This window comes from Oryx dammah, unplaced genomic scaffold, assembly GCF_014754425.2.
Source record: "Oryx dammah isolate SB20612 unplaced genomic scaffold, SCBI_Odam_1.1 HiC_scaffold_23, whole genome shotgun sequence".
Lineage (NCBI taxonomy): Eukaryota > Metazoa > Chordata > Mammalia > Artiodactyla > Bovidae > Oryx > Oryx dammah.
In genome coordinates, this window is record NW_024070207.1 from 110,741,511 (window position 1) to 110,767,960 (window position 26,450).

General features: G+C 40.9%; 1 protein-coding gene across 1 annotated transcript in view; it reads left to right on the forward strand.

Annotated features, from left to right (window-relative positions):
• Positions 1 to 15,040: 15,040 nt before the first annotated feature.
• ACOT9 (acyl-CoA thioesterase 9) overlaps positions 15,041 to 26,450 on the forward strand; it is a 30,647-nt gene continuing 19,237 nt past the window's right edge. Inside the window, exons 1-5 of the mRNA XM_040266645.1 lie at positions 15,041 to 15,253; positions 19,754 to 19,845; positions 21,810 to 21,855; positions 23,654 to 23,824; positions 24,053 to 24,090. Coding sequence (XP_040122579.1) covers positions 15,234 to 15,253; positions 19,754 to 19,845; positions 21,810 to 21,855; positions 23,654 to 23,824; positions 24,053 to 24,090 — 367 coding nt within the window. The 5' untranslated portion in view covers positions 15,041 to 15,233. The remainder of the gene's footprint in view (positions 15,254 to 19,753; positions 19,846 to 21,809; positions 21,856 to 23,653; positions 23,825 to 24,052; positions 24,091 to 26,450) is intronic.

Genomic DNA, 26,450 nt, shown 5'->3' on the forward strand with positions numbered 1-26,450 from the left:
ATTCCCATGTATATATGATATTTTTTAAAGAATTCTATTTAGTTGGCTTAAAGAGAAATAAGTGCTTATGTAAATTAAGTATTCCTAAAACTTTTCTGAAATAGAAACTCTAACCCAATTGTTTTCAAGTCCACATGATCAGAAAAATCCTTGATGAAAAAAAGCTAGTTTAAGTTTGTTGGTTTAATAAAAACAAGCATTTTTTGGAATTGTCATTATTAAATGTAATGCAAGCATATAATTTTTTCTACCTTTGTTTACTTATCAAATAAGCTTATGCTATCTTTATGTTACAAAATAACTTAAGATGATGGCTAGCTGTTTGATGTCTAATCTAAGCATAATTGTTAAAAACAAGTAATTTAAATAAATGTAAATAAGATAAAAGTTTATACTAGGCTAAATAATTAATATTTATATCTAGTTCATTTCCAAATAAGATAGTATACTGAGACATTGATCACTGAATATAAATTTAAATTTATTTACTTTTCTTAATTTTTACAGAGATAAATGATAGTTGAGTCTATTAGTAAATATGTCTTTTGTCACATTAAAACCACATTAAAATTGTACTATGAAAAGCATATTTCTAAAAATAGAAATTTACATAATTATGTTTTTATAAATTTGCTATTTTACTATGAGATGCTAAATATGTGATAAATAGCTCACTACTGCCTGCTTCCTAGTTTTCCCTGGGAAGTTAAAGATTCAGTTCAGTTCAGTTCAGTCGCTCAGTCATGTCCTACTTTTTGCGACCCTATGAACCGCAGCACGCCAGGCCTCCCTGTCCATCACCAACTTCCATAGTTCACTCAGACTTATAGTTAAAATTTATAAACAATGTGTAAAATTAGAGCTACTACAAACAATGAAGAATGAAAGAAAACAACTTTGTATACAAAGTAAGGGAAGAAAATCAGATTTTAAAAATCAGTACAGGTTTATTCCATTTCCTCATAGAAAACAACTCCATAAAATATTTGAATAAAAAAAAAGAGCAAACAGTTTTCAGTGTTTGCATATTTTTTCTACATACTTTTTTTCTCCCTTCAAATTCCAAAACACAGTAAAATTGAGATAGTCTTAATTTTGTCACAGTCACATAGCCTTTGATTCTGTCAACACACATTCTATCCATTGTCCATAAAGCCCCTGAATATCTGGCATAAGGAAATTAAACTCATTGTCTAAACTCGAGTATATAAATCCCTTCCAAGTGTCAAATTGCTCATTCATTATGAGACTGGCTCTTCCATTTCCTTGCTAAGGATGTAGAGGTGTGTGTTACATCCTGAAAATAATAAACTATGTTTGCATAGCATGGATACAAGCAGTAGTTACTGCACAAGTGGATAGGACACAAAACTACCTGAGCTGGTGGATTAGTGTGTTGCAAGGAAGAAGAGCTGGTGGCTGGTTTTATCTTTCCCTCTAACTCTTTGACAGCCAACAGCACATGAACATTATTTGTTAAACTATTCTGCCTGTGCATTTTTTCACTTTGATTCAAAGAAAGGAAAACTGACATTGCTCTCTCTCACATTGATTGGAAGAAATCAATATGATAGTGAAGATTTTGTTGATTCTAGGAGTAGGAAACATCAAAGTAATCTTTATTATGAGGCATGAACTTAGAATTTTTAAAAACTGAAGTATAGTTGATCTATAGTGGGATGTATTTTTATTTGAGGAGTATGTGAGGAATATAGGATGTAGTTTTGTTAAGGAGAAAGAGTAATGTCTAAAATAAACTTTTTTTTTTCAGAATAAAAAAGGAAAAAGAAGAAGACAAAAGCTAAATGGATATAGAAAGATGCAAAAGGTTTGTGGAAAAGAAATTTTATGTTGTGAGGTTATAGCCGGCTAAATTGAATAGATTTATACAGGGATTTTTAAAATAAAAAACTAGAGTTTAATTTTCTCTCTGTTAAAATCACAAAATTTCTTACATTATTGGTCTGTTTTTAATAAAATATTATAAAGGTTTTTCTTTATCTTTAATGTAACCTGCCTAGGAAACAGGGATTCTTTGTCATGGGAAATATTTCCCTTATTCCAAATTGTCTTTGTCAGATCTTTGATTAATTAGGAAAACAGAGTCTTTTCAGCTTTAAAAGCTAAGGGTTTTTTTTTGTTGTTTATTTTGGTTTTGTTTTTTACAGCTACTTAACTTTGTATATTTGCCTTTGAAATCTTTCAGTTGTCACTTTGGTGAATGGATAACTAAGTATTATTTCATAGTGACTTATGCTCCTATTTGATGAACTATTTCTAATCTTTTGACGTTTTTAACAAACTTCCCCAAATCAAATTCTGAATGAAGTCTTTTTGACCGCAAACTAACTGGGATTTTCTGGAGGGCCCTTAGAAGATCACAAAAGATTTGCTCTTTCTCCTTATGAAAGAGAAATCTCAGTTTATTTAGGCTTACTTGATATTAACTTCTGTAGGAAACATTGTCAAATAAAAAGTAATGTTCTTCTTAGATTATATTTACATAGTATATATTATTAATATGTGTTCTAGAAATTATATAAAATTCCAAAAAATCTGATATGTCCTGGTATAATATGATCAGTCAAAATTCTAGTCATTATTTTATAACAATGTATGCATAAAATAATAGTTTGCTTCTCAATTGCATCACTTTTTGGTAGCCTCTCGCTAGATCGTTAACCATGCTGGTTTTTAAGTCTTCTGTCACTCATAGTTATTGTTTTTCTCTTGATTCCTCTCTGAAAGCATTTATAATTAGCTACCAGCAACCCCACTTCCAAGGAGTGGCGGCTGCACAGGCACAGGAGGGCCGAGAGGAGCTACTCCACGTTCAAGGTCAGGAGAGGCAACCTCGTCCAAGGTAAGGAGCAGTGGCTGTGCTTTGCTGGTGCAGCATGAAGAGATACCCCACGTCCAAGGTAAGAGAAACCCAAGTAAGATGGTAGGTGTTCTGAGAGGCATCAGAGGGCAGACACACAAACAATAATCACAGAAAACTAGCCAATCTGATTACATGGATCATAGCCTTGTCTAACTCAATGAAACTAACCCATGCATGTGGGGCCACCCAAGACAGGTGGGTCATGGTGATAGAGGTCTGATGGAATGTGGTCCACTGGAGAAGGAAATGGCAAACCACTTCAGTTTTCTTACTTTGAGAACCCCATGAACAGTATGAACAGGCAAAATGATAGGATACTGAAAGAGGAACTCCCCAGGTCAATAAGTGTCCAATATGCTACTGGAGAACAGTGGAGAAATAACTCCAGAAAGAATGAAGGGATGGGTCCAAAGCAAAAACAATACCCAGTTGTGGATGTGACTGGTGATAGAAGCAAGGTCCGATGCTGTAAAGAGCAATATTGCATAGGAACCTGGAATGTTAGGTCCATGAATCAAGGCAAATTGGAAGTGGTCAAACAGGAGATAGCAAGAGTGAACATTGACATTCTAGGAATCAGCGAACTAAAGTGGACTGGAATGGGTGAATTTAACTCAGATGACCATTATATCTACTACTGTGGGCAGGAATCCCTTAGAAGAAATGGAGTAGCCATCATGGTCAACAAAAGAGTCTGAAATGCAGTACTTGGATACAATCTCAAAAATGACAGAATGATCTCTGTTCGTTTCCAAGGCAAACCATTCAGTATGATGGTAATCCAAGCCTATGCCCCAACCAGTAACGCTGAAGAAGCTGAAGTTGAACAGTTCTATGAGGACCTACAAGACCTTTTAGAACTAACACCCAAAAAAGATGTCCTTTTCATTATAGGGGACTGGAATGCAAAAGTAGAAATCAAGAAACACCTGGAGTAACAGACAAATTTGGCCTTTGAGTACGGAATGAAGCAGGGCAAAGGCTAATAGAGTTTTGCCAAAAGAAGGCACTGGTCATAGCAAACACCCTCTTCCAACAACACAAGAGAAGACTACACATGGACATCACCAGATGGTCAACACCAAAATCAGATTGATTATATTCTTTGCAGCCAAAGATGGAGAAGCTCTATACAGTCAGCAAAAGCAAGACTGTGAGCTGACTGTGGCTCAGATCATGAACTCCTTATTGCCAAATTCAGACTTAAGTTGAAGAAAGTAGGGAAAACCACTAGACCATTCAGGTATGACCTAAATCAAATCCCTTATGATTATACAGTGGAAGTGAGAAATAGATTTAAAGGACTAGATCTGATAGACAGAGTGCCTGATGAACTATGGACAGAGGTTCATGACATTGTACAGGAGACAGGGAGCAAGACCATCCCCAAGAAAAAGAAATGCAAAAAAAGCAAAATGGCTGTCTGGGGAGGCCTTACAAATAGCTGTGAAAAGAAGAGAAGTGCAAAGCAAAGGAGAAAAGGAAAGATACAAGCATCTGAATGTAGAGATCCAAAGAATAGCAAGGAGAGATAAGAAAGCCTTCCTCAGTGATCAATGGAAAGAAATAGAGGAAAACAACAGGATGGGAAAGACTAGAGATCTCTTCAAGAAAATTAGAGATACCAAGGGAATATTTCATGCAAAGATGGGCTCAATAAAGGACAGAAATGGTATAGACCTAACAGAAGCAGAAGATATTAAGAAGAGGTGGCGAGAATACACAGAAGAACTGTACCAAAAAGATCTTCACAACCCAGATAATCAGGATGGTGTGATCACTCACCTAGAGCCAGACATCCTGGAATGCAAAGTCAAGTGGGCCTTAGAAAGCATCACTATGAACAAAGCTAGTGGAGTTGATGGAATTCCAGTTGAGCTGTTTCAAATCCTGGAAGATGATGCTGTGAAAGTGCTGCACTCAATATGCCAGAAAATGTGGAAAACTCAGCAATGGCCACAGGACTGGAAAAGGTCAGTTTTCATTCCAATCCCAAAGAAAGGCAATGCCAAAGAATGCTCAAACTACTGCACAGTTGCACTCATCTCACACACTAGTAAAATAATGCTCAAAATTCTCCAAGCCAGGCTTCAGCAATATGTGAACTGTGAATTTCCAGATGTTCAAGCTGGTTTTAGAAAAGGCAGAGGAACCAGAGATCAAATTGCCAACATCTGCTGGATCATTGAAAAGGCAAGAGAGTTCCAGAAAAACATCTATTTCTGCTTTATTGACTATGCCAAAGCCTTTGACTGTGTGGATTACAATAAACTGTGGAGAATTCAAGAGATGAGAATACCAGACCACCTGACCTACCTCTTGAGAAATGTGTATGTAGGTCAGGAAGCAACAGTTAGAACTGGACATGGAACAACAGACTGGTTCCAAATCGGGAAAGGAGTACATGAAGGCTGTATATTGTCACCCTGCTTATTTAATTTCTATGCAGAGTACATCATGAGAAACGCTGGGCTGGAAGAAGCACAAGCTGGAATCAAGATTGCCAGGAGAAATACCAATAGCCTCAGATATGCAGATGACACCACCCTTATGGCAGAAAGTGAAGAGGAACTAAAGGGCCTCCTGGTGAAAGTGAAAGAGGAGAGTGAAAAAGTTGGCTTAAAGCTCAACATTCAGAAAACGAAGATCATGGCATCTGGTCCCATCACTTCATGGCAAATAGATGGGGAAGCAGTGGAAATAGTCTCAGACTTTATTTGTTTGGGCTCCAAAATCACTGCAGATGGTGATTACAGCCATGAAATTAAAAGACGTTTACTCCTTGGAAGGAAAGTTATGACTAACCTAGATAGCATATTAAAAAGCAGAGACATTACTTTGCCAACAAAGATCCATCTAGTCAAGGTTATGGTTTTTCCAGTGGTCATGTATGGATGTGAGAGTTGGACTATGAAGAAAGCTGAGCGCTGAAGAATTGATGCTTTTGAACTGTGGTGTTGGAGAAGACTCCTGAAAGTCCCTTGGACTGCAAGGAGATCCAACCAGTCCATCCTAAAGGAGACCAGTCCTGGGTGTTCATTGGAAGGACTGATGCTAAAGCTGAAACTCCAATACTTTGGCCACCTCATGTGAAGAGTTGACTCATTGGAGAAGACCCTGATGCTGGGAGGGATTGGGGGTGGGAGGAGAAGGGGACAACAGAGGATGAGATGGCTGGATTCCATCACTGACTCGATGGAAATGAGTTTGAGTAAACTCCAGGAGTTGGTGATGGACAGGGAGGCCTGGCGTGCTGCGATTCATGGGGTCGCAAAGAGTCGGACACGACTGAGCGACTGAACTGGAACTGGAACCCACAGAAATGCTTCATCTTCAAAGAGATTCTTGGAAAAGACATTAACAAGTACTTAGAATACAGGTTTCTGATAACTTTAAGATAATAACACTGCACTGGATAGGAATTTCTAAGACTCTCCTGGAAAACTGATTGATTCATAAAGCTACTAACCTAAGATGAAGCAAAATAAAAATTAAAAATAGGAGACTGAATGAACTGATTAAGATGATTATAATTTTTATGACTTCATTTGAAATATTGCTGGTTGTTTAATGTTTTGTTTTCCAGGTTTAAAAGACCCCTTTTGCTTCTCTCTTTTAAGCTATTGATAACATGACAGCAATTTGATAAACAGTACTTTTGTAAACAAAAATTGGAACATTTTTGTCTTTTTCTTTTTACCTAATCACTCAACAATTCAGAAACTCTTATTAAAATACTCATGGTTTGGGGACTTCCCTGGTGGTCTAATGGTTAAAGAATCTGCCTTGCAATGCAAGGGATGTGGGTTCGATCCCTGGTCAGGGAACTAAGATCCACATGCTGCAAAGCTACTGAGCCCGGGCACTCTGGAGCAGTGTACCGCAACAAGAGAGCAAGTCTGCCCCAATGAAGATCCCACATGCTGCAACTAAGACTCTACACAGCCAAATAAATATATTAAAAAAAAATCCTCTGATTTTTCTGACAGTATATGTCTTTATATAAAGCCAATACGAGCTTGTTCTTGCCATACATCAACATGAATCCGCCATGGGTGTACACGTGTTCCCAATCCTGAACCCCCCTCAAAACCAATACAATATTGTAAAGTAAAATAAAATAAAATAAAATAAAATAAAATCTGAAAAAAAAAAAAAGAACATGTTCTTGTTGCAGGATGTAATTAGACAAGTCCTTATCTTGGCTTCTTAGCCTAAAGAGACTTTAAAGGCCTAATCTGAAATTCCTTATTCCCAGACAATTTTAAAGAAGCAAAGGTGGGTCAGTAGTAAAGAATCTGCCTGCCACACAGGAGATGCAGGTTCAGTCCCTGGGTCAGGAAGGTCTCCTGGAGAAGGAAATGGCAACTCACTCTAGTGTTTTTGCCTGGGAAATTCCAGGGACAGAGGAGCCTGGCGGGCTGAAGTCCATGGGGTTACAAAAGACTTGGACACAGCTTAGCAACTGAACAACAACAAAGTTGAGTTTGGAGCCAGTAAAGCCTCTTGGATATTACCAAGGCTTTGACTGAAATGTCATATTTGAGAATCTGCATAGAATTACTATTCTTACTACATTTATGTAAATAATCAATCCAAGTTTAATGAGATGACTTTATTTAAAGTTTTTTCCTGCCCATGCAGCATGTGGGATCTTAGTTCCCCAACCAGGGATCAAACCTGTGCCCCCTGGAAGCACAGAAGTACTGAGTCTGAATCACTGGACAGCCAGAGAAGTCCCAAGATGACTTATTTTATAAATAAATTAGTTTTACTATAAATATCTTTGATAAAAATGGAATGACTATGGAAAAAATTGTTTCAGTAGAAAACTATGGTTATCATGGTATCTCTCCTATCAGGTAAGTATAGAAAAGTATGTTGTGTTCATGATCAGATTCTAGTCCTGTTAATTGTCTTTGAGGTTTTGTTATTTACTTGTAAGCTTCAGGGAAATCATTACTATAGATCACATATGGACAGCCTTCATGCTTCTTGCTGTATGGACCACTGAAGAAAGTTCAATGGAATATCTGATGATATCAAGCACAGTCTGCAAACCAGGAAAACCGACCAAATTGAAACTACCATCCTTATTTCACCTTCAAATTCAAATCTAGAAATGTTCTGAACTGACTGCTCCCCAAACAAACTGAATTTATAATTTGCTTGAACTAGTAACCCTTCTTTTTCTTTTATTTCCATAGAAATGCCTCTTATTAAACTACCTTATTGCTCATATCATATAGAGGCCTAATTTAGGTGGAAGTGTACCTACAGCACCACCTCCTGAGCTAAAATACAATGTACCCTCATGTTCATCCTGTCCTAAGTAATCATGAGGATATATGATTGCTAATACATCATGTTGTGCCTATGTAAAAAAATTTTAGATAGATAGATTGACTCAGAAAGCTAAAGGTTGAAGTTGGTTACAACCCATTTGAATTTAGTTGGTTAAATCTTAGCTTTTGGGAATCTCTGCCCTGGAGAATTTGAAAAATTCTTGGCTGTTATGGGTTTTAAATGCCTTTGGCAGCCTATACCAAATAGGAGAAGGCAGTGGCACCCCACTCCAGTACTCTTGCCTGGAAAATCCCATGGGTGGAGGAGCCTGGTAGGCTGCAGTCCATAGGGTCGCTAAGAGTAAGATACGACTGAGCAACTTCACTTTCACTTTTCACTTTCATGCGTTGGAGAAGGCAATGACAACCCACTCCAGTGTTCTTGCCTGGAGAATCCCAGGAATGGGGGAGCCTGGTGGGCTGCCATCTATGGGGTCGCACAGAGTCGGACACAACTGAAGTGACTTAGCAGCAGCAGCAGCATATACCAAATGATATCCATCAGTATTAGACAACTTGAAGAACTCAGTGATATGACTTCCCTGGTCTGTGATGATGCAGCTGTTGGTAACAGCAACTACGTGACTCTCTGTCCTGATGACTCAACTACTGCAGATGATGAATGTGTGATGCTTCAGCCTCGCTGCATCAACAGTGGTCACTAAGAGCAGTGCTAAACTAGTTGGTCACACTCTGCACTTGCTGAGATAAGGACCTAAAAGCGGGGAGCTGCTAAACATAAGTACAGTATGGAGACTAGGCTTGCGGACTCCCCGAACAGACAAAACCACAGAAGTCATGGAAGCCAAACTGAGTCTAGCTTTTTTCATGAACATAAGCACAACTTAACTCAGGTTATTTCTTATAAATGCCTCTGACCATTGTAACAAAACTAAAGTCATCTCCCTAAAAGTGGTATGAAATAAAAATTTCTAAGCAGTCACTACCATCTGTAACCCCACTGTAATAACCAATGATTGTAAATGTTAATAACTTTCTCTTTTTCTCTTTCCCATGAGCTTCATATCAGTCTGAATTTGGAAGCTTCGGTCTTTGAAGTTTGAGAACTGTTTTTATATGCACAGCAAAGTCTTACTAAATACTGTTTTATCGATTTGGTGGTTTTAGTTGTGCTATTTTTTTTAACATTTATTTATTTGGCTGCACCAGGTTTTAGTTGCAGCATGCAGGATCTTCAGTCTTCCTTATGGCATGTGAACTCTTAATTGCGGCTTGCAGGATCTATCTAGTTCCCTGACTGGGGTTGGAACCTGGTCCCCCTGCATTGCGAGCATGGAGTCTTAGCCACAGGACCACTAGGGAAGTCCCTGCTGCTGCTGCTGCTGCTGCTGCTAAGTCACTTCAGTCGTGTCCGACTCTGTGTGACCCCATAGATGGCAGCCCACCAGGCTCCCCCGTCCCTGGGATTCTCCAGGCAAGAACACTGGAGTGGGTTGCCATTTCCTTCTCCAATGCATGAAAGTGAAAAGTGAAAGGGAAGTCGCTCAGTCGTGTCCGACTCTTTGCGACCCCATGGACCACAGCCTACCAGGCTCCTCTGTCCATGGGATTTTCCAGGCAAGAGTACTGGAGTGGGGTGCCATTGCCTTCTCCGAGGGAAGTCCCTACATGTACTATGTTTGACAGTATCTGTATCTATGTCTTTATCTATAGCTATACCTCCTCAGAAATATATATGTATCTCTTTAGGGAATTTTTAAGGGAACTGCTAGGGACAGGGTGAGGGAGATGGAGGAGCCTGAACAATATACAAGGAATGAGTAATTGTGGGTTATGGTAGGAACTGGAGTCAAGGAAGAAATGGCCCCATTGAAGAGCCTTTTTAGGAGTAAAATAGGGATATTTCCTCTCTCCAGGCATGGTTTTTGCATCTCCACAGATGAAGCCAAACGCAAGCCATATGTGGTGACCTGTGCAATGTGCTAATGAATTACTTATATAAACAGACCAAAGCAGGCTAACAATCCCATAAAGATCACACATAAAGATAAACTGCTAGAATAACGTCACTGTTTCTGAAGATAAAGTCAGCTAATACTAATGGCACCATCCTGTGTTTGTGTGGCCCCATCTCCAAATAGCACAAGTTACACATTTATACTGGAAAAAATGTGTAAATTCAAACAGCATGATTTTTAATATCTCTAAAATATACGAATCCTCATTGTAAAGGCAGTTTTGAAAGCTTGCCGGGACTCTGAAGCATGAACTTTTGCAGTGCTACTGCAGTGTGTTTACAGCTTTGTTCCCTCTATGTTATGCATCTGGCGCAGCTGTAATTGTATCGGAGGTACTTGTTGATTTTCCTTGGGCTGAGGAATGGAAGGAAGTGTTGGTGCCTCCACTGGCCCAGTTGAATGGACTGCATTGGGGTCTGAAGGGAGGCTCTATTTCCCAGCTGGAATGGTAGCAGTTGAGGTGATGTGAAAAAATGATGGAAAGTTGGTACGCAAGAGAATGGAGATAAATAGGATGTGGAGGGAGAAATGAATGGAAGAGAACTGACTTTGTTGGAGAAAGTGGGTGAAGTGGGTGGGAGGGAGGGTATGACAAGGTGAAAATGATAGAAGATTAGGTATGGGTAGGAGAGATGCCCATTGTAATTTTACCTTTTAAGTTCTATTTTATTGAAAGACATCTTTCTTGAAGATGACACTCTGAAATGAAGATGTCCTAGCCTAACAAGACCCTCTGATCCCATGTCACTAATAGTATGCCATGTTTTACATGTTTGCCATTTTTAAGCAAGAGGATACTGTTAGAGGGAAAGAGCATTGTTGAAGACATAAACCTTTCAGCACTTGGATTTGGTGAACAGTAGTAAAAGTGGAGCTCGGGAAAGGTAAGAAAAGTGATAAAAACTACCACCGCTTTGAAAATGCCTAGCCTGGGTTTTACTTCTGTTGGAGCTGCTGCTGCTGCTGCTGTTCAGTTGCTCAGTTGTGTGCGACTCTTCGTGACCCCATGGACTGTAGCCTGCCAGACTCCTCTGTCCATGGGATTTCCCAGGCAAGAATACTGGAGTGGGTGGTCATTTCCTCCTTCAAGGGATCTTCCCAACCCAGGGATTGAACCCACATCTCCTGCTTGGCAGATGGGTTTTTTACTACTGTGCTACTTGGGAAGCCCAGGTGGAGAATAACAGGAAACAAAAAATGTGGGGTAGAACATCTGTTACTTAGGTGATTCTCACCACTACACAACTGTTGCCCGTTTCCTGGTCTGGTTTTGTGACCACTTTGCCTTCTATCCCTGCTACCCAAAATCTGGTATGGCATATACCAAATGTACACCCCCCCACCCTGCCACACACACACACACACACACACACACACACACACACACACGCAGATATCAGGGTTGCTGAGCTGTTTTAAGAATTTTACACAGGCTGCCAATTGAGAGAATTGTAGACATGTGGATGAATGCTGGACTGGCTGGGTTTTAACAGGGGTTCCCTGAGGTTAGAACTAAGGTAAGTGGGCTAAGCGATGATGAGATGATTTTTTTGTTCTTTAAATAATATCTGCAGTGAGACATCTGTGGGGTTGATTGCTCTGTACTCCTTTTCCAAGGAGAGCTCCATATCCCCATTTGAATGGCTACTTATGAAGATAGCCATATGAGTAGACTGTGACGTGTCCACGGGCCTGGGTGAGGAGGTTCCTGTTAAGTCAAATGGGCTAGTCATGTGACCTTGCCCTGCTGCCACAGTTGACCAGCTCAGGGGTGTGTACCTGATCCCACCTGGGTCTACCTCTTTCAGGACTTTTTGTATTTGGGCTACAGATTTTTGGGATCAGTCTCCAAGCATGTGGATGTGGCTGTGATTGTAAAATGTAAAATTCAGGAGCTGCTTTGACCATGTGGAGGATGCCATTATATAGGGAAAAAAGAAAGAAGCCTGTGCACTGTTATGCCCAAGTCGCGAAATCTCCCAATGACCACCAGGGAGCCGATATCCAATGCAAAAGCAAGAGAGTTTTTATTACCAAGCTCGAGCTGGGGCTCCCACCGACACTGACACTGAAGCAGCGGCTACAGGGAGGAGCCCTGAGCTCTGGGTTACATTGCTTATATAGGGTATTCTCGCGCACAAAATTCAAAAAATGGGAGTCTCTGGGTCTGATTGGTCACCCTCTGGTGAGGGGTTAGGTGTTGAGTTTTAACTGGCTCTCATTTCCCCTGGCTGGCCGCCGGTCCTGATTGGTTCCCCCCCACCTAATTTCGGGGAACTGAAACTTATCTTTTGGGGAAATCGCAACTGAGGCCTTTTCAACTGAGGCCTTTTCTGGTTTTATAGGACCTGTCATGGAGTTTGATTTGCCCTCACATGCACAAAGTAAAGCAAAGATAAGTGATGGAGAAAAAGCATCTTCTTGGCATCAAGTCACTGAGTCTAGCTGTTCCAGCCCAAAATGACACTATTTATACACTGAATCACCGATGGCTCAGTGGTAAAAAATCCATTTGCTAATGAAGGAGACTTAGGTTTGATCCCTGGGTCAGGAATATCCCATGGAGAAGGAAATGGCAACCCACTCCAGTATTCTTGCCTGGGAAATCTCATGAACAGAGAAGTCTGGTGGGCTGCAGTCCATGGGGTTGCAAAGACTCGGACACGACTGAACGACAAACAACAATACACTGATTACAGGCTGATGAGAATGTGTCTGGCTGGAAAGTGACTTGATTGCACAAAATTATAAGCCATGCCTACCTATCATTATACCATCTATGTAACCTAAAAGATTCTCTTGCACTTAATTTTTCTCCCTGTACCTACTGTTGCCTCAACCAAAAGTTCAAGTAAAAACCAACAAGAAAGTGTAATTTGATAAAATATTTATTGCACCATGTTAGGTATGGTAGAGTCCAAAAAGTATTGTTACCAAACCAAACCTGGGTCTGCTCACCTGACTGCTGGTAAAGCCAATCTACTGATATTGGGTTATGGTGAAGGAAAGTATAGTGTTTATTGCAAGGTACCCAAAGTGGTCTTTAAAGGCCGTATTATAGGTGACATTGTAGGTGCCTGATCAGTGTGTGGACATTCTTCTGATTGGTTGGCAGTTAGGTAACAGTGGTATTTTGGGAGTTAACCATCATCAGCCTTCTGGTTCTAACTGATCTGGGGTCTAAGTGCTTGTAATCAACATTCAGGTGGGGGTTTTAGTATCTGCAAAAAAAAAAAAATCAAGGATATGGCTCAGGATTTTATCTATCACTCTTGTGCTATGTGCTAAGTTGTTTTCAGTTGTGTCTGACTCTCTGTGACCCCATGGACGGTAGCCTGGCAGGCTCCTCTGTCCATGGGATTCTCTAGGTAAGAATACTGGAGTGGGTTGCCATGCCCTCCTCCAGGGGATCTTCCCAACCAAGGGATCGAGCCCGCATCTCTTATGTCTCCTGCATTGGTGGGCGGGTTCTTTATCACTAGTGCCACCTGGGAAGCCCCAATAGCTCTTGAGGAGTAACTAAAAGTCCTTGACTTTGCTTTGCTAAATTAATATTATTTTGTCTTGCTTGACTGTTTTCCTTTGCTTCTGTATTTTCTCACTTCTCCAGTTAAATTTGCTCCATGGAACTTGGGGCAGAGCTATGAGGCTAAAGCTTTTCTACAAATGAGAGGCAGGGGACATGGTGGGGGTGGGGGTAATCGGTTCCTGGGAAGGCCCTATAGGGTCCTGCTCTGTTTCAGTTGAACTGTCATAAAGCAAAAAAACAAAAACAAAAACCAACACTGGAAAGGTATGGACAATATGAACAAAAAGAAAGGTGAGATCCCTGCAGGCCAAAAGGAGAGTGGTATTTCAGGAGTTAACCATCATCTGGATGTGGGACTGATAAAAGCAGGGAAAAGGTGGAGAGGAAAGAGGAAGCCAAAGACCATGGTCCATCTGTAATTCATAAATTGATTTTTTTTAAAAAAAGCTACCTTAATTAAAACTGACAATTTTTTAGTAAGCGTGGGGTATCAGAAAAAGCATACAATATCGACCCTGCCTTATAGGAAATTACCATCCTCAAGGACAAAGCAAGACGTGCGTATATTTTGGAAAGATCCCTCTAATTTCCTTCTTTTCTTTCCTCCTTTGACCGTTTTATCACGTTTGAAATGATGCAGTTTGCTAACTTGCTTGATGATTATAAGGTAAGCCTCCTAAGGGCAGGGAGTTTTGTCTATTTTGCTGCATCTTCAGAATCTACAGAGTCCTGCACACTGCAAACAGCTGTATAAGAATTCGTTGAATGAACTGGAGAATCACAGCCTAGGGTAACATCGTCTTAACTTTCTGGCCTTGAATCTCTTGGGCGGGCCAAGATCTCCCACTGCCATACGCTAGGGGGCAGATCGAGATTAGGAAAGGAAAAATTTTTTCCCCCCGGAGGGCTCTCAACCTTTGCTAACGTTAGCATCACCTGAGCCGCCTTTAGATATACTGTACCAGGATGCTGATGATGTTTTTCAGTCCCCAAGTCGTGTCCAACTCTACCTCTGACTAAATCAGCATCTCCAGAGGGTGGGGCCCTGAGTGGGATAACGGAGACAAGCTCCAAGGACGCGGCTGAACCTAGCCTCTGCGTCACACTCCGGTGCCGCCGGGTGCATTTTATCTACAGTATCTGTGATAGGCCAGTGTCGTAGTTAGCAACACTCCCGCCGCTGCTGATTGAGCGGGAACCTGGGGGGAGACGGATTCCAGCTTCTCGCCAATGAGAGGGGCTGCAGGCGCAGCGTGGCCCCGCCCCCAGGCAGCGAGGCCCCGCCCTTAGACCGCGAGACTCCGCTCCCGGACTGCGTAGCCCCGCCCCCAGCCCCCTTCCGCGGCCGTGGTACAAGGGTGCGGTCAGGGTGAGGTCGGGTCTGGCGCCCGAGCGCTCTTTCTGTCTTCGCGCTTTACATTGCTTCGACTTCTCTCCACCGACCGGTGCGTGGGGGCCCGGCTCTGTGGTCACGCGTGCAGCGGCTGCCAAGCGCGATGAGGCGAGCGGCGCTGCGGTAGGTAGCCGGGCGCCTGGAAGGGCGCGGACCGGGGGCGCCCACTCCCTCCGTCGGCGCTGCTAGCGGGCCCGGGCGGAAGGAGCGGGCCGCAGCAGGCGGAACTAACGCCGGGGGCTTATGGGCAGAAAACAGGGTCGGGTAGGGAAGGGCACTAACGTACCCCGCCGGCCTCAGGTGGGGCACCGCACCCCCGACCTGCGCGTCTTCTGGCCGGAGTTTGATGATAAAAGTGAAGCTACACTTGAAGGGAGGAAGTTGGGCATTCCCGGACGTTCCTTTTTCTTTGCTCATCTGGGGTGTAGTATGGAGTTAGCCTTTTGTCGGAAGGCTAGAGTTTAGGACTGCATATTACTTTTATCGCCCTCTACGCTTCTTTGCAGAGCATGTTTAAGGTTAAGTGCTTGACAGACTTGGACTCTGACTTGAGTGTGTTGTAATGTGGGTAGAGATTGCAGGATACCTTCTGGCCTCTCAGGACCTCAGAACTGTGTGACTAGGTCCCCTGGTGCTGATTGAACTTTATTTTTACTGAGCAGCAAGACCCGTAAGGCCAGGTGGGGGAGTGGCTTTGATTGGGCCACTTGGACAAGGAGGATGCCTTTTTGTGTAAGTCATCATCCCAGCGTGTCCAGTTTAAGGCTTTAGACTCCAGGGCATGTCTGGCTCTCCCCCAACCCGCTGCACCGGAGCACTCCAGTTGTTCCAAGATCTTTCTGCTTGGTTGCGTCCCAGGGGGCCGACCCTTGTTGCAGCTTCTGAATTCATCCTGCCACAGGTGTACCAGCCCCCCTGGTGTGGCCCACAGTGGTTCTGAGTGACGGTGATCCCCAGCCGTTCACTTGGGGGCCCTGAATCTCTCTCATTGTTCCTGTGGACCCTGCTGGCAGTTGAAAAAGGTTCTCTGCGTCTGTCTGTCTCTCATTTTCTCATTAACTTTGTTTTACTGCTTGAAGACAGGTTGAAAGTCATTAGGAGAAGAACCACAGTTGCCTTTAGCTTGTATTGACATGATGTGGCAGGCCTTGTACAATCTCCAGGGTTTTGTCCATGTGCCTTTTCCCAGGAAGCCTTCCTTGATCTCGCCTCTCCCCCATTCAGAAATCCTCTTTTTTTTGCCATGAGCTCCTTGTATACCTGCCATTCCTTTCTTCTGATTCTTGTAGACCCTCAAGCAGGTACTCTGTTAGTGTCTAGTGAGTACATAAATGAATACAGACTGTCTGGCATATTTAGGTTATTTGACTGGTAGGTTGTTTTTGTAGTTTCTTTTTTTCCCCTTACTAGTGGAAGAGTCACTTATATTTGTTTAGTCTCTAAACTGAGGCATTTTTCCTAAGTGGAGGGCCTGTGAGTGTCATTGCCTGGTTTTGTACTGAAAACTCTTCCCAGACACCCATCCTAAGCTTGGAACCCAGAACAGCTAAGACTTCTGTTCACACCTGCATGTGACTTTGGTGACTCCCTTCAGTAGCCATGGACAGGTTGGGTTCCTTCGTTTCTTTTCATTGGGAAGGTTCAATAATGGAGTCCTAGGGCCTGACTCTCCTAGAGGCCTCTTGACAGTTTCTTCTAAAGGCCTAGAGGTTTTGCTGTAATTAAGACTCCAGAGGGCTTATTGGGGAATAAACCAATAACTGAGGTACTGAGGTGTTAGGCAGTGGTTGAAGCATTCCACCGCGCACCCCCTCCCCCCCAATCTCAGTGTCTCGTAGATAAAGAGAAGTAGTCTGGAGTTATGAAAAGAGCAGCTTCCCAAATGTGTGGTGTATGTGGGGGGTGAGGAGGGATCAGAAGAACTTGGCTGTATACAGTGTGCTAGTTGACTGGCAGGGGAAAAGTCATCTAATTTCTTTGGGCCTTAGTTTTTCCAGGAGGTTGATCTGAATCACAATATTTTAAGCCTAGGGGCCCGTGGGGGTGTCAAAAGGGAGTGGTCTGTGAACCATCTGAAATAATGTATATCATTGTGTGTATCAATAAAATATATCCCCCCACCCCAGCTACTAGGCATGAGGGGCCACAGGTTTCATCAGATTATCAGTAGGGACAACATGAAATTGTAGTGAAAAGTTACAATACACTGAATATTCACAGGAGAATAGAAATTTGTTATACTGATACATGATCAGTATAATCAATGCTTTTTAAAAAGAGGATTCACATTAGGCCTTGGTTGTGCTACAGGGATGTATTTCCACATTTTTTATGGCAGTGTGCAAAGAGCAGGGTTGCAGGACCAGGACCACAGTTTTCCAAATAATTTGACCCAAGTGTTTCTCTGTATTTATCAACTCCTTTCTTTACTATCTCCATCTGATACTCTATTCAGAGATGGTGAATTACAGTGCCTGGCTTATTCCCAAACTTCTGGTCATTTTTGACTTTTAGGGGAGACTCTGAAGAAGCATGCCTTTCTGGACTAGCTCATGTTTTTTGACGACTTGTCAATGTACTAGGCATGCCCCTCACAGGTTAATGTGTGTTAACTTCTCTATTTTACATATGAGGAGACTGAAGCTGAGAGAGGTTAGGTCACTCAGCTAACAAGCAGCTAACAAGCAGCATGGTCAGGCTCTTAACCTCTGTATGCTACACCACTCTTTACTCAGGCAGAATGAGATAGTTTTCCTCAGTCTGCAGAAAATGCTGCTTCTTAAGGAACAAGACAGAATGCTTGTATAAATGTGTATTTACCCAAATATGTGAGATGAGTTGTATAGCTCCTGTTAGTCTGTGATTAGTATTTAAAGTATTTACCCACTCAGAGTCAGATCTCATTTCTTATATTGTGATCATCTACTGCATCTATTATTATTCCCAGTTAATGTATTGAGGGCATGATTTTTTGCTCTTCCAGCTAATAGTGGCAATGGAAGATTTTTAGCTTTTTCCAGTGTGCTTTTTAAAACCCAATTTATTCAGTTGCAGAATAGTAGTTTCTGAGATGGGAGAATGAAGGACCACATGCTCTATTTCCTTCAGTGAGGGATTTGAACCTACAGAGTATACAGAAAGTGAAGTAGCTCATGTTCTGAGAAAATGCAAATTAGAAGGTCAAGAATAAGAAGATTGAAATATTAATCCACATATAAAAATACAGAAATGGAAAATTTATTGGGAAAAGATAAACCAAAACTGTGTAAGGTAGAGTCTTGTTAGCTGTGTGATTGGAGAATAAACACAAAAACAAAACCTGAACCCTTTAGGAAGCATTCTGGTCTTAGTGGATGAGCAGGGAGCATATCAGAGACAGTGTGATGTCTGGCTGGCTAAGGAGTTAATTTAGCCACTGAGCATGTGCTCCTTTCTGTATTCTTTGCAGTTAGAGTAGTTGACTTGGTGAAAGGACCAGGATTTGTTCTAGTAGCACATGACTGAAAACTACATGGAGATTTTACCAGATATTTTTAGTCAGAGACCCTTTGTGAATGCTGTAATTCAGAAGAGAAATCTATAGTAAATTTGGACTCTAAAGAAAATAAGTTAGTTATTACTGAACCTGGCATTGCTGCTGCTAAGTTGCTTCAGTCGTGTCCGACTGTGCGACCCCATAGACGGCAGCCCACCAGGCTCCGCCGTTCCTGGGATTCTCCAGGCAAGAACACTGGAGTGGGTTGCCATTTCCTTCTCCAATGCATTAAAGTGAAAAGTGAAAGGGAAGTCGCTCAGTCGTATCCAACTCTTAGCGACCCCATGGACTGCAGCCTACCAGGCTCCTCTGTCCATGGGATTTTCCAGGCAAGAGTACTGGAGTGGGGTGCCGTTAGGTAGTAAGAATTTACTAGTCACTTGAGCTGGAATGAATAACAATATCTGGGGTTCTTGACGTTTTCAATGCCTTGCCTTAGTCCACTGGGCTCTCAACAGATCAGTCTGTCAGTGCCTGATACTGTATGTGTGTTATCCCTGATAGCAGAGTGTGTGGTTAGGAGTTAAAACTTATGTACTAGCCAAAATCAAGTTAAACAGTTTGTTTTGGGGGAACAGGTTAAGAATATTTGGGTGAGTACCTTGGATTTTATTCCACTGGGGAGTAGGAAATTTCTGCCTAAGTACGATAAATATTCTCTTTGAGTAACCCTGGAAAGGGTTAATTCTGTTTTCAAAGCTGATTGACTTTTAATTGGGTTTAGTTTATTTATTGAGGAAGTATGGTATGACAATAACAAAATATTTTTTGTTTACTCAGCTGTTTACCAAATAGATTCTGGGCTTCTTAAGGTAATAAGTTAGCACCATGAAACCTGGTTGATATCTTTTATTTATTTATTTTGTAGATTGTTAACCTAATTTACTCTCATTGGAGAGGTGGTTTATGGTGTAGCCTCATAAACAAATATACATACATACACTTGAGAAACAACTGCAGACACTGTAAAGACAGTATTTACTAAGAGTGTGCAATGGCAAAGTGCTCCAGAGGAGGCACAGGTCTTTGGGATTGCGAGGAAAGAAGCCGTGGAACCTTCTCTAAGTGTGTTCCTTCTTGTTTTATAGGCTTTGTACCCTGAGCAAGGGGCTGCTTGCTCCCAGCAGAGGACTGACTCAAGAATCTCAGAACCCGGAAAATGTCTTCCACATCCGTGAAGGCAAGCATGAGTACTTACCTTTTAGGCCCATATAGGGAAAAAAAAAAAAAACCCTCTTTTATTTGAGAGGCATGTAGATAGGGCAAATGACACATAGTAAAGGTTGCTTTTTCATAAGATTCTCATTTATAAAATGACCAGGATAGCTTTGGATAGAAATCACATTCAGAATTTGACCTTTGGTTCCTTAGGGACCAAGCTTTTAGTTAAATGATTTTTACATCCTCTGTGTAGGTACTGTGAAGGCATGGAAAAAACATATAATTCATGAGCAAGAGCTAGGCCCTTCAGTTGTACCAACTAAAGACTCCTAGTCTGTAGTTTTGTTAGAGGTATCCTATTAATCTATGGTTAATCGAAGTTAGTTTCAGTTACTAATACGATATGCAAACTATGGATGTCTGTGTCAGTGTAGAAATATTCATTATAATGAAAATTATGGCTTCTTTAAAGGATCCAAATATATATGTGTGTGTATATATATATACAAAATTTAAAATTTGCTTTGTTTTCTTGGCCTTCAGCACCTGCCTCTCTTCTTAAACTCATTATAAACTAATAATAATCATTTTTTATCACTGAGCATCAGTAATCTGTATACTATTTGGGATACTTTCTGTCCATTCTTTTCTTTAAAAGACTTGGGAGGGAAAAAAGTCAGAAATAAGACTAATTTACTAATGGATATTTTTGGCACAGTACTCTATGGTTTAATTGTAATTAGAGTTTGGACCTAATTTATGGTATATAACAGTTGGGTTTTTTTTGCCACACTGTGTGGCTTGCGGGATCTTAGTCCCCTGACCAGAGATTGAACTCAGGCCCCAGCAATGAAAGTACAAAGTTCTAACCACTGGACCACCAAGGAATTTGCTATAACAGTTGTTTGATAGAAAAATCAACCACTTTTTAATGAAAAGTCAAATGCATGTTCATCTAACCATATTTGGTTTTGATCACTTAGTTTTTGAAGGAACAAGGATTGCTGTAGGTAATTTTCTGTAACCGGAATGTATATTTTAAAATGCTAGATAACAGTGCATGAACTCAAAACATTATTTAAAATCCTATAGATTTATTTTTTAATGTTGACTAACTACTGTTTAATCTTAATTTATTTCCCCTTTATCCATATAGCATGTTCACCTATACATGTGAATCATGGTGTGCGTGTGGTAATTGGTATCAACTCTTTTTTTAAGTGCTTAAATTTTTTTTGCAATAATTTATTCTTGCAATTTGGGGCAATGGGCATTAACTAAACTTAAATTGCTTTCTTTGCCTTTCCTTTTTTGCTTCATTTTCCTTGCCTCAACTTTTCTAACATTTAGGGTAATATAAATGTATGAGAAATCAATTAGAGTGAGACTCAAATTTTGATATTAGTCCCACTGCCTATAAGAGGATAGGCTGGGATTCTGTTCATAATGTCTTCATCATAAAGGGACTCCTACTGATGCTGATACACAGCCTCATCTGATGAATAATTGGAGTTACCCTTTTCTGCTTATTTATAAGGAAAAAAGTTTGGGTTTTTCCGTATCATCTTATGGAAAACCCGAACTTTTTGGCCAGCCCAATAAATCCCAGTGATTGACACAGGATATTCTTTTCTGCACTAAGGAAGGAGAAGGAAATGGCAACCCACCCCAGTGTTCTTGCCTAGAGAATCCTGTGGACAGAGGAGCCTGGTGGGCTGCTGTCCATAGGGTCGCACAGAGTCGGACGTGACTGAAGCGACTTAGCAGCAGCAGCAGCAGTAAGGAAACAGTAATTGTTTTAAGTTTTGGGGACGCAGAGGCCTGATCCCTTCCCTGAGCTGTTTGTTTATGGCATTAAATGGAAATTCATAGCTCTTTGAATATTTTGAATGCATGACTCACTTTTTGGAGTTCTGGAGCTCATTGCCATAATCCAGTTCTCACATTCTTAGTTTAATGGAATGACCTCTATTTTTGTTTCAGTTCGAGATAAGTTGCGGGAGATAGTAGGAGCATCCACAAACTGGAGGTATGCACTCTGTTCATTCGTTCTTCTATCCCTGGAGTGGTATGCCAGGCTTATTTAGGCTCAGTTGATGCTCCCATATAGGAATGGGGGAAACCCATTGTTAAGAAATGGATTGAGAGGTTTTTTCACTTGGGGGAGAAGATCAACATTCCAACATACTCATCAGTTGATGCTTTGTTGTCGTAAAATCATGTAATTTACATGTACTCTACATTTTTCAAAGTGCATTCAGGTATATTACCTCACTGATTGTCAGTGAAACTTAGGACATGCTTATGACATATGTTTCTGTTCCTTTTTTGCATATGACGAGATTGAAACTCAGACATTGAACGGTCGAGTAACTGGGGTTTGGAACTTGAACCCAAGTTTCCTGGTTTATCTGTTTCATGAAGCATGATTCCTTTATTGCTTCTTATGAGTTCATAATTAACCAGGTCTCCCATACAATCTTTGTCTCTCAGTATTTCCTTATTGTAAAATAGGGTAGAATCCCTCTTGGTGAACAGAATTTTGAGGCTAAAATGAGATAAACAGAAAGCAAAGTAATAATCTATTATTAGTATAAAAATTACCTAATGACTTCTTTTTATCTCATTTTATGAAAAATTTCAATTTACTGAAAAGTAGAAAAAATGAATACCTTTTGTTCCCACCATCTGAATTGAGTACTTAGGAACATTTTTCCAAATTTGCCAGTTTACATATACTGGCTATATAGGTTCATGACACTTCAGCTCCAGTTATGTTCCAGTACATCTCTAATAAATAAATATATTTTCCTATGTAACAAAATAAGCAGTTGTAAATCTCCAATAAGATGTTCTCTCATGTGGTGAAATTGACAGTAATTCCCTAATAGTATATTATTCATCCATATTCAGCATTCCTCCATTGTTCCCCACATTTTTTATAACTTTTAATAAAAATCAAGATCCAGTAAACAATTGCATGCTTATGACTCTCTTGTCTTCCCTAATGTAGAATAATAATTACGCCTGCCTCCTTTTTAATCCCTATGAGTTTAAAGAGGCCAAGCCATTTGTCTTATTGAATGTTCCATATTCTGGATTTACCTGGTTCCATTTGTAGGCTTCACCTTTCTGGCAGTTATACTTCGTAAGTAAGCTTAGAAAGACAGCTTAATGAATGATACTGTGAACATTTTAGTTCCCTATCCCCTCGTGTCTCTCTTCTCTTCCACCTTAATTGTCTCTTCTTTTTCTTCCCTGTCTCCTTTTCATATTATTTTCCTCTTTACCTTTTGGTCTGCCTTCCAAACTTCTTTTGGATATACTCCATTTTTCCTCCTCTGTCTCTCTTTCCTGAAATTGAAGGCAGAGAGAGAGAGAGCTGGGGCACAGAAAAAACGAGACTTGTCCAGGTGAGAAATGGGATTGTGGAGTTCAGTGGCCATGTTGTTCTTTAGTGCATTTACATATATATTAATATATATATATATTTTATTATGTCCATTTCTGTATTTTTAGTTTCATTTTTAAGATTCTATTCTTTCAATACACTTTTTGATGAGGGTGAATGTATCATTCATTTGGATATATCTGTATCACTTATAAGTATATTTTTCTTATCTACTAGGCTGAGAAATTTTAAAAGAAATTTTTTATTTCACCTAGTGGCAGGTGGGAAGGGAGGGAAGGAAGGGAAGGAAAAGGAGATGAGGTAGGTCCAGACCTGCTCTTTCCTCCTTTCATGGTGTCTCATGGGCCTGTATAGCACTGAAATTGTGGGAGAGCAGGTTCCTGTATTTCATGAAGCTTGTATCCTTTCTTCTCAGAGACCATGTGAAAGCAATGGAGGAAAGAAAACTACTTCATAGTTTCCTGGCTAAGTCACAAAAAGGACTGCCTCCTAGGACCATGAAAGACAGTTACATTGAAGTTTTCTTGCCTTTGGGCAGTCAGCCTGAATTACGAGAGAAATATTTGACTGTTCAAAACACCGTAAGGTAACACAGCACTATTTTTGCTTGTGCCATTTGTTTTTATTTTATTTCCTTTCTTTGTTATAACTTTGAGATCCGTTCACTTATCTAAAATGTGTGATTCTCTGATTTTTAATATATTCAGAGAATTGTACAATTTTAGTAGATATTTATCAGCCCATGATGTGTTATTTTTTTTTAAAGGGTGAGCATCATGATTTTCATTTCATCACAATTTTCTTTATTTTACAGGTTTGGCAGGATTCTTGAGGATCTTGACAGCCTAGGAGGTACTGATATTTTAATATTTTTGAATAGGGACTTACATCAATGCATTGATGCCTCTGGCTGGAAAAGGTCTTTTTTTTCTTTAACTTGCACAGATGAAGATATTCTAAAAGAGCAGAAAAAGAATGGCATCTATACTAATTCTGAATTGTCATAATTATTTAATTAAATTTATCGAAAAGTGGCAGAGTACAAGGAGTTGTTCTTCCCTGAATCATGTGAGAGTATGTTGATGACACGATGCACATCAGCCCCAAATATTTTCACATGTGGTTCCTACAAACAAGGACATTCTTCTTCATTAACTACAAGATAACCCTCAAAATCAAGAAATTAACACTGACATTTAGACAGTCTAATCCTCAGACCCCATTCAACTTTGGCCAGAGGTCCTTTATAGCAGGAGGATCCACTTCTGAATCATGTATTGTGTTTAGTTGTTGTGTCATAGATAGTTCGTCAGTCTTTCCCTGACTTTCATGACCTTGATACTCCTGAAGGTTATGCGCCAGTTCTTTTGTGGAATTTCTTTTTATTTGGTTTTGTTTGATGCTTCCCCAAGATTAGATATGGGATGTGCATGTTCGACTGGAGTGACATAGAAGGGGTGCTGTGTTTCTGTTGCATCTTAGCAGGTAGTGCATAATTCTAATTTGTCCTATTCCTGTGATGTTATCTTTGATTCCTTGGTGAAGATGGTGTCTGCCAGGTTTCTTTGCTGTAAAGTTACTCTTTTCCCCCTTTTAATTAATAAGTACCTTGTTGGGACTTGTGAAAATCACATTCCTCATCAGACTTTTATCAATTATTTTGAACTCAGTAGGGACTCAGGGATTCCTATGTTACTGAATGGATTAGAATGCATTTCTGTCATCTGTTTTGATGTTCAAATTGTCCCAGAACTGTTCCAGTCCCTTCATGCTGACTTCTGTGGTTTTTTCTGTTTTTTTTTTCTTTCTTTCTTTCTTGGATGTGTCCCTATCATTCTCTGAGCACTTCCTTACTTTTTGGCACAAGATCTTCTAGGCTCATTTCTACTTTTTGTGCTCCAGTCCTGGAATCGGCCAAATCTCTGAGGAGCCCTGGATCTTTTTAATGGAGAAACCAAGATCTGGGTGCTGGAGTGGTCATCGTTGCTGGGGTATCACTGTTCCAATGCCCTTTTAGTATGTGAGCTGGGGAATATATGCACATACATGTTCATTTCCATTTATACCTGCCTGCCAATCTATCTCTTCTCTTCTTTCTATCTGTCTATATCTCTGTTGGAACCCTGGGTTCATACTGATAGTCCCAATTCTAATCGAGCCACATGTTCATTCTTTATTCCTCCGTTTTCACATTTGTAATTCCCTTCTCCAGCTGGCTCCATTATCCAGAATATAATTACTTATTTGATCAGTTCCCCTGTATATAGCCAGTTTCATGTGATTGCCACCTCAAAATCCTCCTGGATCCTCCCCTCACCTCACTGGGGTCCTGCTCTGTACCAGGTCACCCTCTGCAGGTCACCATCCTCATTGTGCTTGGGCTGCAGCTTGCTGGGCCATGGCTCTCATTGCCTCACGGTGTGTCCTCCTGACCCCATGTGGGCTTCAGCACTCGATTTGGGGCTGTGCTGCTTGCTCCTATTGAATGGCCTTTGGACTGAACTGTTGGGAAAGCATTGAAAGAAAGGCTCTGTTAATCTTTAAAATAGAGACGTAAATCCATTGTTGGGCGTACACCTAGTTACGTTTTTCTTGAAATTAATAAACTTGCTTAAAAATTCATAAGTTAGTTAATGTTAGTCACTCAGTTGTGTCTGACTGTATGTGACACTGTGGACAGTAGCCTGCCAGGCTCCTCTGTCCATGGGATTCTCCAGGCAAGAATACTGGAGTGGGTTGCCATTTCCTTCTCCGGGGGATCTTCTGGACCCAGGGATCAAACCCATGTCTCCTCTGTCTGCTGCATTGCAGGCGAGTTCTTTACCACTAGTGCCACTTCAGAAGCCCTAAAAATTCTTACTGGCTCTTAAAGAAAGATCTCTCTCTCTGTGTGTGTCTCTCTCTCTCTCTCTCACACACACACACACTCACTTGACTTTGGTTTACTTGAAAGTGAAGTCGCTCAGTCGTGTCCGACTCTTTGCGACCCCATGGACTATAGCCCACCGGGCGCCTCCGTCCATGGGATTCTTCAGGCACGAATACTGGAGTGGGTTGCCATTTCATTCTCCAGGGGATCTTCCCGACCCAGGGATCGAACCCAGGTCTTCCACATTGCAAGCAGACGCTTTAACCTCTGAGCCAAATAAATGGGCTTCCCTGGTGGCTCAGAAGATGAAGAATCTGCCTGCAATGTCTGCCAGTGAAGGAGA